General features: G+C 43.6%; 1 protein-coding gene across 3 annotated transcripts; it reads right to left on the bottom strand.

Moving 5' to 3' along the window:
* Positions 1-287: 287 nt before the first annotated feature.
* On the bottom strand, positions 288-12,909 carry LOC128845420 (dehydrogenase/reductase SDR family member 9-like). Of its 3 annotated transcripts, none has more exons than XM_054044123.1 (5): positions 12,819-12,909; positions 8,625-8,973; positions 4,728-4,986; positions 3,690-3,853; positions 288-2,325 (listed from the first exon to the last, which is right to left on the bottom strand). In XM_054044123.1, exons 2-5 carry the CDS (start codon positions 8,941-8,943, stop codon positions 2,099-2,101), a joined length of 969 nt encoding a protein of 322 aa, XP_053900098.1. In that variant the 5' UTR covers positions 8,944-8,973; positions 12,819-12,909; the 3' UTR covers positions 288-2,098. The 3 variants fall into 3 exon arrangements, with proteins under 3 accessions (XP_053900098.1, XP_053900100.1, XP_053900101.1); XM_054044125.1 differs by lacking the exon at positions 12,819-12,909 and adding an exon at positions 12,413-12,449; XM_054044126.1 differs by having other exon boundaries at positions 2,147-2,325; positions 3,704-3,853.
* Positions 12,910-13,381: the final 472 nt, after the last annotated feature.

Consider the following 13,381-nt stretch of genomic DNA (forward strand, 5'->3'; position numbering starts at 1 on the left):
AGCCCCACCGGCCCCCGGCGCCCCCGGCGCTGGGCCCCACCGGCCCCCAGCGCTCGGCGCCCCCGGCACCCCCGGTCCCCGGCACCGCCGGCCCCCGGCGCTCGGCCCCGCCGGCCCCCGGCTCTTGGCGCCCCCGGCCCCCCTGGTCCCCGGCCCCGCCAGCGCTCGGCCCCCGGCACCCCCCGGCGCTCGGCCCCGCCGGCCCCCAGCCCCCCTGGTCCCCAGCACCGCCGGCGCTCGGCCCCGCCGGCCCCCCGGCGCTCGGCGCCCCCGGCCCAGCACCGCCGCCCGCATGTCCTGATTTTCCCGGACATGTCCGGCTTTTTGGGATTTCCCCCCGGACGGGGATTTGGAGCCCAAAAAGCCGGACATGTCCGGGAAAATCCGGATGTATAGTAACCCTAATAGTGCGTCTGGTGAAGATGCTCTGTGCTGACGGGAGAGCTCTCTTCCATTGGCATAATTACTCCACCTTTGCAAGAGGCAGAAGCTATGTTGGTGGGAGAGTGTCTCCTGCCAACATAGCGCCGATGTGGACGGCGCTTAGGTCATGGTAACTTGCGTCGCTGAAGGGGGTGGCTTTTTCACATCCCGGAGTGACATAAGTTATATCGACTTAAGTGGCAGTGTAGACCTGCCTTCAGTGTATAAAATACTTTCCTTTAACATCTGGAAATAGAATTCAAGTCTCCTAAATGATATGAATCTAAAGATCTCAGTTCAGTTCTGAGGACAAGCAGCACATAAGCACAATCTGGTGCTCTCAGTTCTGCAGAGGCCAAAGACTTGGCTAACATAAGGACCGACTGACCTCTAGCTTAAAAAACCAGCAGCTTTTCCAGGCCTAGGCTAAGGTGATTGGCCTAGGCTAAGGTGATTGGGGTGGCAACACGTGGATGCTCACATTGCAGCTATCAGGCTTATGATTTAAATAAAAAGAGTTTGCTTTCCCACCACTTTGCCTTCATGAGTACAAATATTTTTAAAAGAAATCTACAATAGCAGGCCCACTAATACTCACTGCAGTAAGAATAGCTAAGCCACAGGCATATGTACAGCACACCTCAAATTTGTTCTAATAGGAAACAACCACCATACAATTCTGTTCATGCAAAATATAAATGAACTCAACACACATAATGACTAAATACAAGCTGCAGTCAGAAAGCAGAGTCATACCTGGCAAGCTCCAGAGAAGTTAAATTGAAAACCGGCAATATTTAGACACGCACTGGGTGGCTTAATGTTTAGCCAAGTCATGTCACAACAACTCACCAGACCAAAGAAAGCGTTTGGCTTTGCCATTGGCCAGTTTTCTGCCCAATGGGAAACCACTTTCTGGGCAAACCACTAAACAGTTATGACTTGAGGTAATTTTGTGCTGTTCTGGAGCACTCTGGTCATATCTAATTCGAAAGGAGCCCAATCTTGCAAAATACTGAGCTCCTCCTGTCATGTACTATGTGCCCTTTTTTCCCATGTACTTTAACCCAAGTTAAAGCCCCCTTGCAGGAGTCTCTCAGCACTTAGCAAAACCAAGGTTGTCGTCTCTTTGCCTGGAAATAATTTCATTGAAAGACTGAGGCCTACATTTTTCAGAAGTTACTAAGTGCCCAACTTGAGTGTGGGTGCTCGATACTGATTGCAAATCTGGCATCTTTGAGGTTTCACAAGGTGAGACCCCCAAATCACTGGTCATTTTGGCCTCTCTAGTTCATATTTTCCAGAATAAAGAAAAATCCTACACGAAATATTGTAAGGTTTGTAGTTGGTGATTTTTGGCCCAATTCCTAACGCTTTATGCACTTAAAGCTAGATGACACATGAAGGATCGGTCACTTCTTTGCAACCTTTCCATTTTTTATTGATTCTTTGATAAATGTGGCCTGGCTTATACATAAGATTAAAACTATGGCTATAATATGTATCACAGATTTGAGAAACAGACACTCTAAAACTGTTAGAAATATAAAAAAATAGGTGTCCGGCTCAGTTTGGCTCAGCAGGCACAGGGCTAAAATAAAGGGCTGGTCCTTGTTGACTCAGACAGCTGGGCCATCCCCATTTGAATGGGAAAGTGTAAATAGAAGAAGAGAATTCACCCTGCAGTTGGGTCCGCAAGCTCTGCTTTGTTTCTCAGGAGTACAAAGTCCTGTATTGCTGCAGGCATGCTTGAAAGGGGGATCCAAAGAAGCTTAGCATCCCAGCCTGCAATGTAACGTGAGTGAGGATTAATGCTTGTTAGAGCATGCTCCATACATTGCACAACCGGTGAGAGGTTTGTGTTCTGAAGCATCTGAACCAACTTTTCTTTCCTTGCTGCATCTGCAAAAAAAATCAACGAGGGCTTCATTTTAGTGGCAGGACCTAAAGGAAAGGAAAGTGAATTCTATCCCATTTCCTCAGCATGCATTTGTGATGGTTACTTTGATTTTCAATTCTGGCATGACCAGGGCCGGCTCCAGGCACCAGCTTCTCAAACAGGTGCTTGGAGCGGCCGCTCCGGAGAGGGGCGGCACGTCCAGGTATTCGGCGGCAATTCGGCGGACGGTCCCTCACTCCACCTGGGAGCGAAGGACCTCCCACCGAATTGCCGCCGCAGATCGCGATTGCGGCTTTTTGTTGTTGTTGTTGTTGTTTTGGCTGCTTGGGGCGGCCAAAACCCTGGAGCTGGCCCTGGGCATGACTGAGCCAAATGGCACTTCCTGTTCTCCCCAAGACAAGGAGAAAAAGCGGTCCATATTAAAAGCCAAGTCTGGCCATTCTTACTCAAGCTGAGTAGTAATTTGCTCCCTGAATATTCCTATTGATTTCACTTGTGGAGTAGGGCACTACTTAACCTGAGCAAGGGTGGCAGAACCTGGCTTATGATGGCTGAGGAAAGTCAATTAGTCATTTGCTCAGAAGGAAGAGACAGAGGTAGAACTGAAGGGGACATAGACATTTCTGGTGCCAGGTTCAGTGCTGGTGTAAATGGGTGCAGCTTCATTGACTTGAGTGGAGTCACACCTGCTGATGCCAGCAGTGAATCTGGCTCCCTGGGGTGGGAGAAGATACAAAAGGCAGCTGTAGAGAAAGGAACTAGGGGAGGAGAGTGTAGGGAAGTTCCAAGGGTTATCAGATAAGCAGATCCCATTTCAAGATGGATTCAGAAATAATCTATCTATCAGAGGAGCTGATCCTGCAGTGAGCTTTCTGCAGGTGCAGGGATCTGTCCATGCAGAGCCTATTGCCAGAATGAGGCCTTAGGTTTTTTCCATGGGTTCCATCACCATAGTACCTAATAGGAGCAAAGAAGGTTTGTCCTTGGACTATTTGAATTACCAAAAACTGGTAGTAGTGGGAAAGACACACACATCGCTTCCCTCCCCTATCATTTGTTTCTGCTTGTATCTTTGGGTCAAAGGTATGTGCATATGCATGTTTGTTGTTTAAGGGTCACATGCCAAGCTGAACATTCAAAACTCAGATGAAATCGTAGTCAGTATCATGGGCAGAAGGAACAAAATAATGATTATTTTGTGCACAGTCATTCTACGACGTCTAGCATTTTAAGCTTACATTTTTATGTCAAATTTCAGAAGAAAGAGGTTCACTGTAAATCAGAAAAGTCTGGGCCATTTTCCAAGGATCGTGATGCTGCAAATGACACGGGCCCTTCAATACAAAATAATCAAGTAATATCTCACCTTTCTGTACATACCCCTCTCCATATTGTTTTCTAATGGCAGGAGGAAGTTGATTCCAAATGGTCTCCCTTTCTTTGATGATCTTCTTTCGATTGGATAGTCCAGTTTTGAACAGCCCAGGTTCAATGCAAGAAACCTTAACTCCGAAAGCTTTCATGTCCCGTCTGCAGAAACAGCCAGTTAAGGATGTCATTGCTATTTTAGACAGCATTGTTAATAGTTGATGTATTTATATCTGCACTAATGTTCTCTTCCTATCTCTGTAGCTCACTGTGCATATTGGGAAGGCCAAGATCAAACTATAAGTAAGTGTTATCTAGTAGTGGGCCAGTGTGTAGAGGTCACAGGGAAGCAGCCACTGTTTTTATTTATTTGAAGTCCTTTGCAGTGATACACAAAGGGGGCTATACATACAAGGCTACAAAAACACCCACATTTTAAACTTCAAAAGTTGCCTTTTGTTTTAGTTTTTAACAAAAATATGGGTCATTGCTTCTTTTATCTGAGTTGGTTCACCCATCCATAAGACTGTCTGTCTATTACATGAAGTTCTGCTTTTAGTCCAGGCATTCTGGAATATCTTGCTGTGCCCTGTTTAAAAAACAATCACAAATAACACCCCCCCCCCCAAAAAAAAAACCCTACCTTCAAAAAATCAGGGTTAAATGACTGAGAAAAGCACACCTACTTAGTTGAAGAGGCTTGAGGAAAAAGCAATAGTTGCACCCCAACTTTGTTAGGATAACTTTAACCATAACATGCAACTATCTGGCAGGTGTTTCCTCAGGATAGCACTTCTGGGACTGCCTACACCTTATAAGTGATCTTGCATTTTAAATTATGCCAATTGCAATGCGTACTGCAGTCATCTAGACTCAGTGTAAATGAGATTCAGACCCAATAAGGCCTCTTAATTCTTAGCTAGACTCCCCAACTAACATGAAATGACAGTCACCCCTCTGCTGGGTACTAACTCACTATCAAGTCGCTCAGCATTATCGAAAATGTATTATTTCCTCAAAATTAACATTACTGTACCTTAAACTGTCATTAAATGCTTCCACCCCAAACTTGGAAGGAAAATAGCCACCCCCCCAGACTGCCAGGCGGCCTCCAGTGCTGGATATATTTACTAGTCTCCCTCTGGCCTTTTTTACCAAGGGAAGCAAATGTAATGTAACATTTATGAGGCCAATTAAATTAATTTCAATCGGTGCTCTGAAGTGCTCAATATTCAACCAATCTGTCGGCGCTGATGGTCCCATAATCCCCGCATTGTTGACCAGCCCCCACAGACCTGCACAGAAACAAACAAAAAATTAAAGTAGTGATTTAGGAAGCAAATATTCACATCTATATAACATGAAGAGGAGCCAAACTGACTGAGAACTCATCAAGAACTATCTGAGAACCAGACGGATTACAAGATGGGCAGGGACCTCTAGATCTCCTGCAGCCTTCACCATTTTACCTAATGCTTGCGTTTCACCACCACTCTTTCCAGGCCACTTCACAAACTGTTAACATTTTCCTTTTATGACCTTTGAAGGTGGGCGGGTGGGAAATCTGGGGGCTTTGGAAGTCTGGGGGGCAGTGAGGTGTTAGAAACCAAGGAGTTATAATATTTTTGACACAGCTAAAAGTAAACTATCCAGAATATCAGGGTGGGGTGAGCTGGTCTGGATAATATAAGAGACCTAGACTTGCAACCAAAATTGAAGTCAATCTTTTTGAAAACAGCTGAGAGCACAATAAATGGGAAACATCAATATCATGTGTCTCCCACCCATGATTTCATGTAGTGGAAGGCTTGCATCTCCTAGTTACAATAATCTTGCAGTCATTCTGTAGACTCTCTTCTCATGGCTTCTCTTGTATCTATTTCTGTATTGACAGAGCAGTTAAAGTTGAATTACAGGACTGTTTTAGGCATCTTTTTTGTATGGGTGCGCCATCCAGAAAATATTTATTCCCCAAAGGAATATCCTGGCTTCTCTTTAGTCACAGCTATGTAGTATGATAAATCACCACCTAACAAAGGTGATGGTATTAAAATTGGCATAACAGATTTGTAGTTCTACTAGTTATAGGAGCTTCTGGCCTATTTGCTTTCTTAACTCAGCTGCCCTTAGACCTGAGTTTCTGAGAGCTGAGCTCAGGTTTCTCTTTGGAAATGTGTCCAAAAAATTCTTCTATTACATAGGTGTGAAATTGCCAGCTTTAAAGATTCGTAACTTTAAAAATCCTGAACTGATATTTTCAAACTTGGATTATTTTTTACATTTCAGTGAAGACTTTCAAACAAGATAAGTCTGAAGTTTTGTTCTTCCATCATGTGAGTTGAAAGTTTGATACTGACACAGGAAAGTGTATTTTTCGTATCATCACAAAACTCAAAAGCAATTGAACGGATATTCCTCCAACATTACAGAAAAAAAATCACCTTTGGGTTTAGACCAAACACTGAAAATTTCAACCTCAAAACAATTTGTTTGAGCAAGTTATAAGCAATTAAAAAGGGAGAGAGGGAGGTTAGCCTGAAAGGTGCATGTTGCAAGTTCCAGACTGCACGGTTCAAAGGGCCAGATTTTGTTTTATCTTAATTCTGAGTAGTGCTTTTACTCCACCTGTGGCCCCATTGAAATCAAAGCAATCAATCAATTAACATGAGTAACAGTATCAGAATTGGGTCCTATGAAGGTAACCTCTGGCTAGTTAATGTGGGATTGCATATGAAATATTATTTTATGGCTGGGTAAATAACTGATCTAGGTGATTAATACGTAAATGAATAATTTGTTCAATGAATTATGTCTCTTTTCCTGTTTGAAAATGATGCAGTTTGTTGTGAGTATTCAATATTAAAAATCTTTTAACTCTGCACATAGCTCTCACAGTATAAAGAACAAAAGGATGGCCATACTGGTTCAGACCAATGCTATATCTATCTCTGAATCCTGTCTTCCAACAGTGGCCAGTGTCAAATGCTTCAGAGGAAATGAACAGAACAGGGCAATTATCGAGTGATCCATTCCCTGTCATCCATTCCCAGCTTCTGGCAGTCAGAGGCTTAGGGATACCTAGAGCTTTGGGGTTGCATCCCTGACCATCTTGATTAATAGCCATGTTGATGGAACTATTCTCCATTAAATTATCTGTTTTTTGAACCCAGTTATATTTTTGGCCTTCACAACATCCCCTGGCAATGAGTTCCACAGGTTGACTCTGTGTTGTGTGAAGAAGTACTTCCTTTTGTTGGTTTTAAACCTGCTGCCTATTCATTTCATTGGGGGACTCCTGGTTCTTGTGTCATGTGAGGGAGTGAACAACCCTTCCTTATTCACTTTCTCTGCACCATTCATGATTTTATAGACCTTACTCATATCCCTCCTTTAGTTGTCTCTTTTCTAAGCTGTTCTGTTCTCTAACAGGGGACTTCGTTCTGAAAAGTGCTGACTACTCTGGCACTGATCCAGCAATGCACTTAAGGATGTGCTTAGCTTGAAACACATAAACAGTCCCATCAAAGTCAATGAAATTCAGTTTCCATTGTGAATATTTGTCTGCTTTCCAATAATGTTCTCCAATATTCACCTAAAATTAGCTGTATCCACAAAATTTCCTTCCAGTGACGCCATCCACTAGAATATTTGTGGAAAGAGATACAAAAGAGACAACACAGCCAAATACAAATTTCAAACAAATATCCAGTGGGATCTATTTTGCAGTTTTTATCCATGCCTATTAAACGGTTGCAATTCATGTAAGTGTAACTTCTCCTTGGAGTTTGCTCAGCTCCAGGAACTCTCAACTGAGCCTCCCAGAGTTCCTACCCTGTGGACTATAACAATGATAGCTACCAGAGCTCTCTGACACTATTTCCAAGCATGCTTGGAGTCAGGGGTGGGGATAGAATGGTTTAGGAACTCTTGCTGAGCCCAATAGGGTGGTTTGTGGATGAGGTGATATAGGCCAGTGATGATATGACTATGACTAGTAATGACATGACATGACCAGTGATGACATGACGAGTGATGAGCCCATATAATGGCCAGTGATATCATGGGCCGGTGATGAGCCAGGGCTGCTCAGCCCCTGGATGGGGCTTTGTTCCTGACTCAGAGACAAAGGGACCAGTTTTTGTTTCAGTTTTGAGTTTGGGAGCAGAGCGAGAAGCAGAACAACTTAGGGGCTCTTTGATGAACTCCCCCCCCCCCCCCCAAAGCAGAATCTTTGAATTGCTGTGGAATCTAGTGCATGGGTCAGGCAGTTTCAGCTCTGCAGAGACCAGTGTCCAGAGTGGCAGAGATCCAACCCACCAAGACCTCCATTGGACTCCCGACTAGGGAGCCATGACAGGACTTTCCACACCTAGGGGTAAAGACACTGTAAAAGGACCATTTTTTTTGTTTTAGCCAGCCAACAGTGCTACAACACTCATCTCCAAACTCATCCCCAGCATACCACCTACCTGGGATGTGCCAGCTGGGGGCTAGGAGGTGTTGTGCATGTCAAGAGGTGGGGAATTGGTTGATTTATTCATGTTTTAGTACTTATTAGTCAACCCTAACCCTTTCCTTCCCCAGATCCTATTTTTCTGTTCCCAATAAAGGTCACTGCTGTTATATTGTTATTTTTGGATTTGTCATTTCTTTACTGGGGTTTATGTTGATGTATTTAATTGTTTTTCATGTGCTGGGATTACTTCTTACTAGAAATGGTAGAATTAATGTTCTCCAGGGACAGCAACCTTGTGTCACAGGCACAGTGAGGAGTCATCTTGGGTGGAGACACCAGCATCACTAAAAAGAACTCAGGACCCACCCCATGTGAGGAGAGGGGAGAAGCCAATTGTTCCAAGAAGCAAGCATCAAGGAAGAGCCACACCTTGGGGAGAGGCTACATAGGAAAGAATCCAGATCTTCTGTCACTCACCTGCTGACCCCACTTCAGCTTTAATCCACTCTGCCACCTTCCTAACATTGTCTGGATCTGTCACATCCAGCAGCACTGTTTGGAGCTGCTCTGAGGTCACTGCTTTTAGCTCCACTGCTCCCACTTCAGTCAGACAACTGGCAAGAACTCGAAATCCTTTCTTGTCAAAAGTCCTTGCTGCCAGATTTCCAAATCCTGAGTCACATCCAGTGATGAATATATATTTATCTGTGAGATCTCTAATCTTCTGCCCATCTTGTGCCTTCCATCTCCACCACAAATAGAAGATGGCCAGAAAGATGAGGATGTAGAAAAACATTTTCACTAAAGACTTCTAGTCCCTTTTCCCCTGAAACAGAAAGAACCAATGAAGGGAGGCTTTCCCCCACTTTTGTTCCAAGTTTATTTAAACAAGAGAGGACACAGCTCCGTGAAGTGGCTTCCTCAGTGTTCTGCATCTATAGGATTATTGCTTGTATTAAAATGAGGACAAAAGCTAACCTGGCAAACATTTTATGATGGGATTCTACAGAATAAAAGGACCCTTGGACACTGCCTCCCCTTTTCATAGCCTCAACTCCAAAGGAGACATAGTTGAGATGTAAAGAGTCTAGAGCAGGGCAGCAAAAATGAAGGCTGTATAGAAGGAGACTTACAAGACTGGGCTGCACTCACCCCTTGATTTGCACTAGCACAATAAAGCAACTGGTAGTGCAAGGTCTATGAGGAGCAGGGGTCCAGCTGCACAAGCCACCACCAACCTTCCTCTTTGCAGCAGCCCAAAAATGTGGGCAAGGCCATCATGGAAGGGAGCAGACCAGTACAGCACATCACACAATGGGGTCCTGAACTATGACTAGAGATCCTAGGTGCTACGATAATATAAGTAAAAATAAATAGATAATTATAATCACAAATATGCTGATTACTGGGATTATGCATTTCCGGGGATGCTCCACTAGCAGTGCTCCTCCCAGCTGGAATCTAAGACTGTCTTTCCCAGACAGAGTCCCAGAGGAGGATGGTGGCAGTTCTGCCACTTGTCCCCCTCAGGGAGTAAATTTCCCCTTCAGTACATTCGTCCCAGGAGTTCAGTAAGGTGCAATTTGCATCCCTACTCGTTAAGAAGTGAATCTGACCGTGTTGTCTTTTGTGTTCGGTAAGAGTCTACCACATTTTGGGATCTACTGCAATAATAATAATAAATAATAAGTAATTAATAATTAATTAATACATAATTAACAACGGACATAACAGCATTCTATACAATCCTAACTTGAGTGAAAAACAACTGGTTGTGCCTCCCCAGCTAGGGCCATGACACAGAAAACAGAAGACACAATGAAATAATCTAGGAGACCTGCTAAACAGATAGACGGTAACGTAGTATTTTTATACACTGCCTATAGACACTGCTATCTCACTGCTGCAGGTAGTCATTGCTGCTACATACAGTCTGGCCAAATTCTCCATCAGGAAGAAGACAAAAAAAAACCCCCAAACAGTGCAAAAGCAAAGCACATGCATTTATCCTGTTGTTCTGTATTGTGGGAGGGAAGGGTGTTCCTTTCTTATCCCCACATGTAATCCCTTTATGCCCTGAAACACAAGGACCCATCTACCCCAGACCTTTTGCCTGATTTCCTAGCTAATGTGGCTGCTTGTCAGAGGCTGCTCAAGACAGTCTGCTGCCCTTGGCAAAACTTCAGTGTGCTTGCCCCTCCTAGGACAGTAGATTTGGCCCAGATGCTCCTCCATCATGACAGAAGGGCAGCCAGGGCAAATTTAAGTGAGTGGTGTTGTGACTGGGCCCCCTGGGTTGCAATGCCACTCAGATTTGGCCTAGCTGATTCTCTCTTATGATGGAGGGCCAGCTGGACCAAATCTGCCACCCTAGAGAGCTGCCCAGAAATCTGCTGCCCTAGGCTGTTTCCTCATTTGTCTATAGCTAGAGTGGCCTCTGTGGCACGTATTTCAGAGTAGCAGCCGTGTTAGTCTGTATCCGCATGTAAATATCTTTGGTGGAAGTGGGTGCAGCCTCTTGCACTGCAAGGTGTTGCACATAAGTGTTACAGAACAGAATACATACATATACTAATTTGTGGTGTTTAACTTTGCTGTCCTCTGTGATCTCAGTTGTGGGGAGAGGATACTGAACAAGATAAACAAATGCTTGCTCTCAGTGTGGTTAAGTATATTTCCTTTGTACTGTAGAACAAGGAATTCTAGTATGTAAACTTACGTATACACAAAAGAATGTTGCATTTTCACTGCCTTTGTCTTTGACCTTTATTCTAATCAGCTTCTTTGGAAAAATAATTCTGGTTTATCATAGTGCAGATGGGTGAGGCACTGCTTGGGGTGTAGAGAACCATGAAGGGTACACACTCTAAGGGTGTGTCTACACCACAATTAAACACCCATGGCTGGCCTGTGTCAGCTGACTCTCTAGGGGATCAGGCTGTGGGGCTGTTTAATTGAGGTATAGATGTTAAGGTTCAGGCTGGAGCTGGGCTTTGGGACCTTGTGAGGTGGGACGATCCCAGAGCCCAGGCTCCAGTCTGAGCCCAGACATCTATACTGCAGTTAAACAGCTCCATTGCCCGAGCCCCATGAGCTTGAGTCAGCTGACGTGGACCAGCTGCAAATGTTTAATTGCAGTGTAAACATACCCTAAGGTTCTAGTGTCTCTATTCACCTAAGCAGTGTCTCACCATCTGCACTACTATTTATGCCTGTGCTGGGGGGAGCTTGCAGCATATGTACTCGACTCGCTGCCATGAGGAGTGTACAGTGTAAACAAACCTTTACACTGAAATTCAGTCTAATCCTTTTGCTTTGTTTCAAATCAACATTTTGGAATTCAATTTTTTTTCATTTTGAAGCATTGAGTTGAAAGAATAATTTTACATCAAATCATTTCATTTTGATTGAAAATGTCCTAATTTTCTGTTTTGACATTTCCAATTTGAAACTTTTCAGAATTCTTAATTTTTTGTGAAAAATTCTGACATTTTGACTTTTGGCTCCAGTTTGGAATGGAAAGTAATTTTGAATTGTGAACATGTCCTGTGAAAGGAAAATTCCATTTTTCAAACAGCTGTAGTCAGTACTATGATGTTTCTCTGTAAAGTGCATGAAATGAGCTGGCTTTATGTAATGAGCTCCCTACCAAGGTCATCAGTTGTGATAGAACTTATGATGTTTCTGGACCAAAAGCACAGACCGCCACCCATTGATCTGAAGGAGCAATTCCACTGGCTAATGGTGATAACAGACACATACCTTATATGCAGGCAGCCATAAGCAGGAGACAGGAGCACACAGATTTAGCCATTCTATTATAGTTACTGTACCTAGCAATTCAACTTATTCCCCACACCAATATAAGAAAATTTCATTTCATTAAATGAAATGAAAATTGATTCTTATCATCAAAACAGCTTATCACTTGCAGCAAACAATGCCTTTCAGAGAGGCAACTCCTCTCTTCTAGGTGGCAAAGTCACAAATGCATACTTTTTCTTAATGGTCAATTTACTTTCTTCAGTTCTGCTTGGGGTATTTCATTTTCTTCTCCAAAATCATGCACTGATGAAGGAAAAATGTTGTAAATATGTAGTGGCATCTCACAGAACAGACATGTCACTTCCGCTTTTTAACAGTAAAACCTCAAAAGAAGTGGAGGGTAAAACCTGTGTTGGACAAAGTGAATACTAAATATCTCTAGCAAGTTTCCTGTGAACACCAAGAAAAAAGTGAAGAGACATATTTTCATGGTACTATACCTGAACCAGCAGGAGCTTTGAAGCACTTTCTGTGCACAGCCACATTTCAAGAATCTTGCATTTGTGGCAATCTTGTGTTAATAATATTACTTCTAATCCAAACCGAGAACAACTTTTTTCAGACTCATAGCAAGTAGATTAAGTCTCTGCCTCTCAGTGAGCTCATATGAGAAGGAGAGAAAAAAGTATCCTGTTATTCCTCAAAATTTCAAAAACAGCTGAAAGGATTTCCCTGGCAACTGTAAAAGGCAAAATATCACAGAACTGGAAACATTTACCAGTAACTCTAAATGAATCAGATTCAGAAACGTGTTTCCTTTTCTTCCCCTCTATGTCTAAGGTTGTCATGTAAAGAAAAGTTTGAGCAGAATAAATAAAATGTTTACATGAAAAATTTAACTCTCACCTGATTTAGGGGAGATACGGTCTCTGGGAGGTAGCCATTGCCTTTTCTTTCTGTCGCCTTGTTTCTCTGTCTCTGTTTAGGGGAGATCTGGTCTCTGTGTGTGCTTACTAAGGAAGTAGTGCTGAACCAGGAAAAGCCTGGTTACATGAGTTTCACAAGTCAGTTGTCATAAACAGCAGCTCTGTTCTGATCATTAGAAGGTTGGATGAGCTCTATTAATGTTTGTTCCTTATTCATGAGTCATGTTTGTTATAGGATCCATTGCTGGGTATTATATATTTCACCTGCGCACTCCGAAATGAACCAAAACTTCACTGCTAGTGTAGGTGAGCACAACTCCAGTGACATCGGTGGTTGGCAGCTACTTTGGTTTCAGTGGTTCTTTGATTTGATTCTAGCAGGGCCACAAACAGCTTTTAGGGGACGTGCGTCAAAATCTGAAAATGAGCCCCTCCCACTCTTCCAACAAATTACCACGGGGTCGGGGGGGGGGGGGAGGGGAAGAATGGTAGGGCGAGTGTACCCTGCAGCAACAGTGTCCCATGAGGCTGGGTCCTGCTCCC

Source organism: Malaclemys terrapin, chromosome 11 (genome assembly GCF_027887155.1).
Source record: "Malaclemys terrapin pileata isolate rMalTer1 chromosome 11, rMalTer1.hap1, whole genome shotgun sequence".
Classification (NCBI taxonomy): domain Eukaryota; kingdom Metazoa; phylum Chordata; order Testudines; family Emydidae; genus Malaclemys; species Malaclemys terrapin.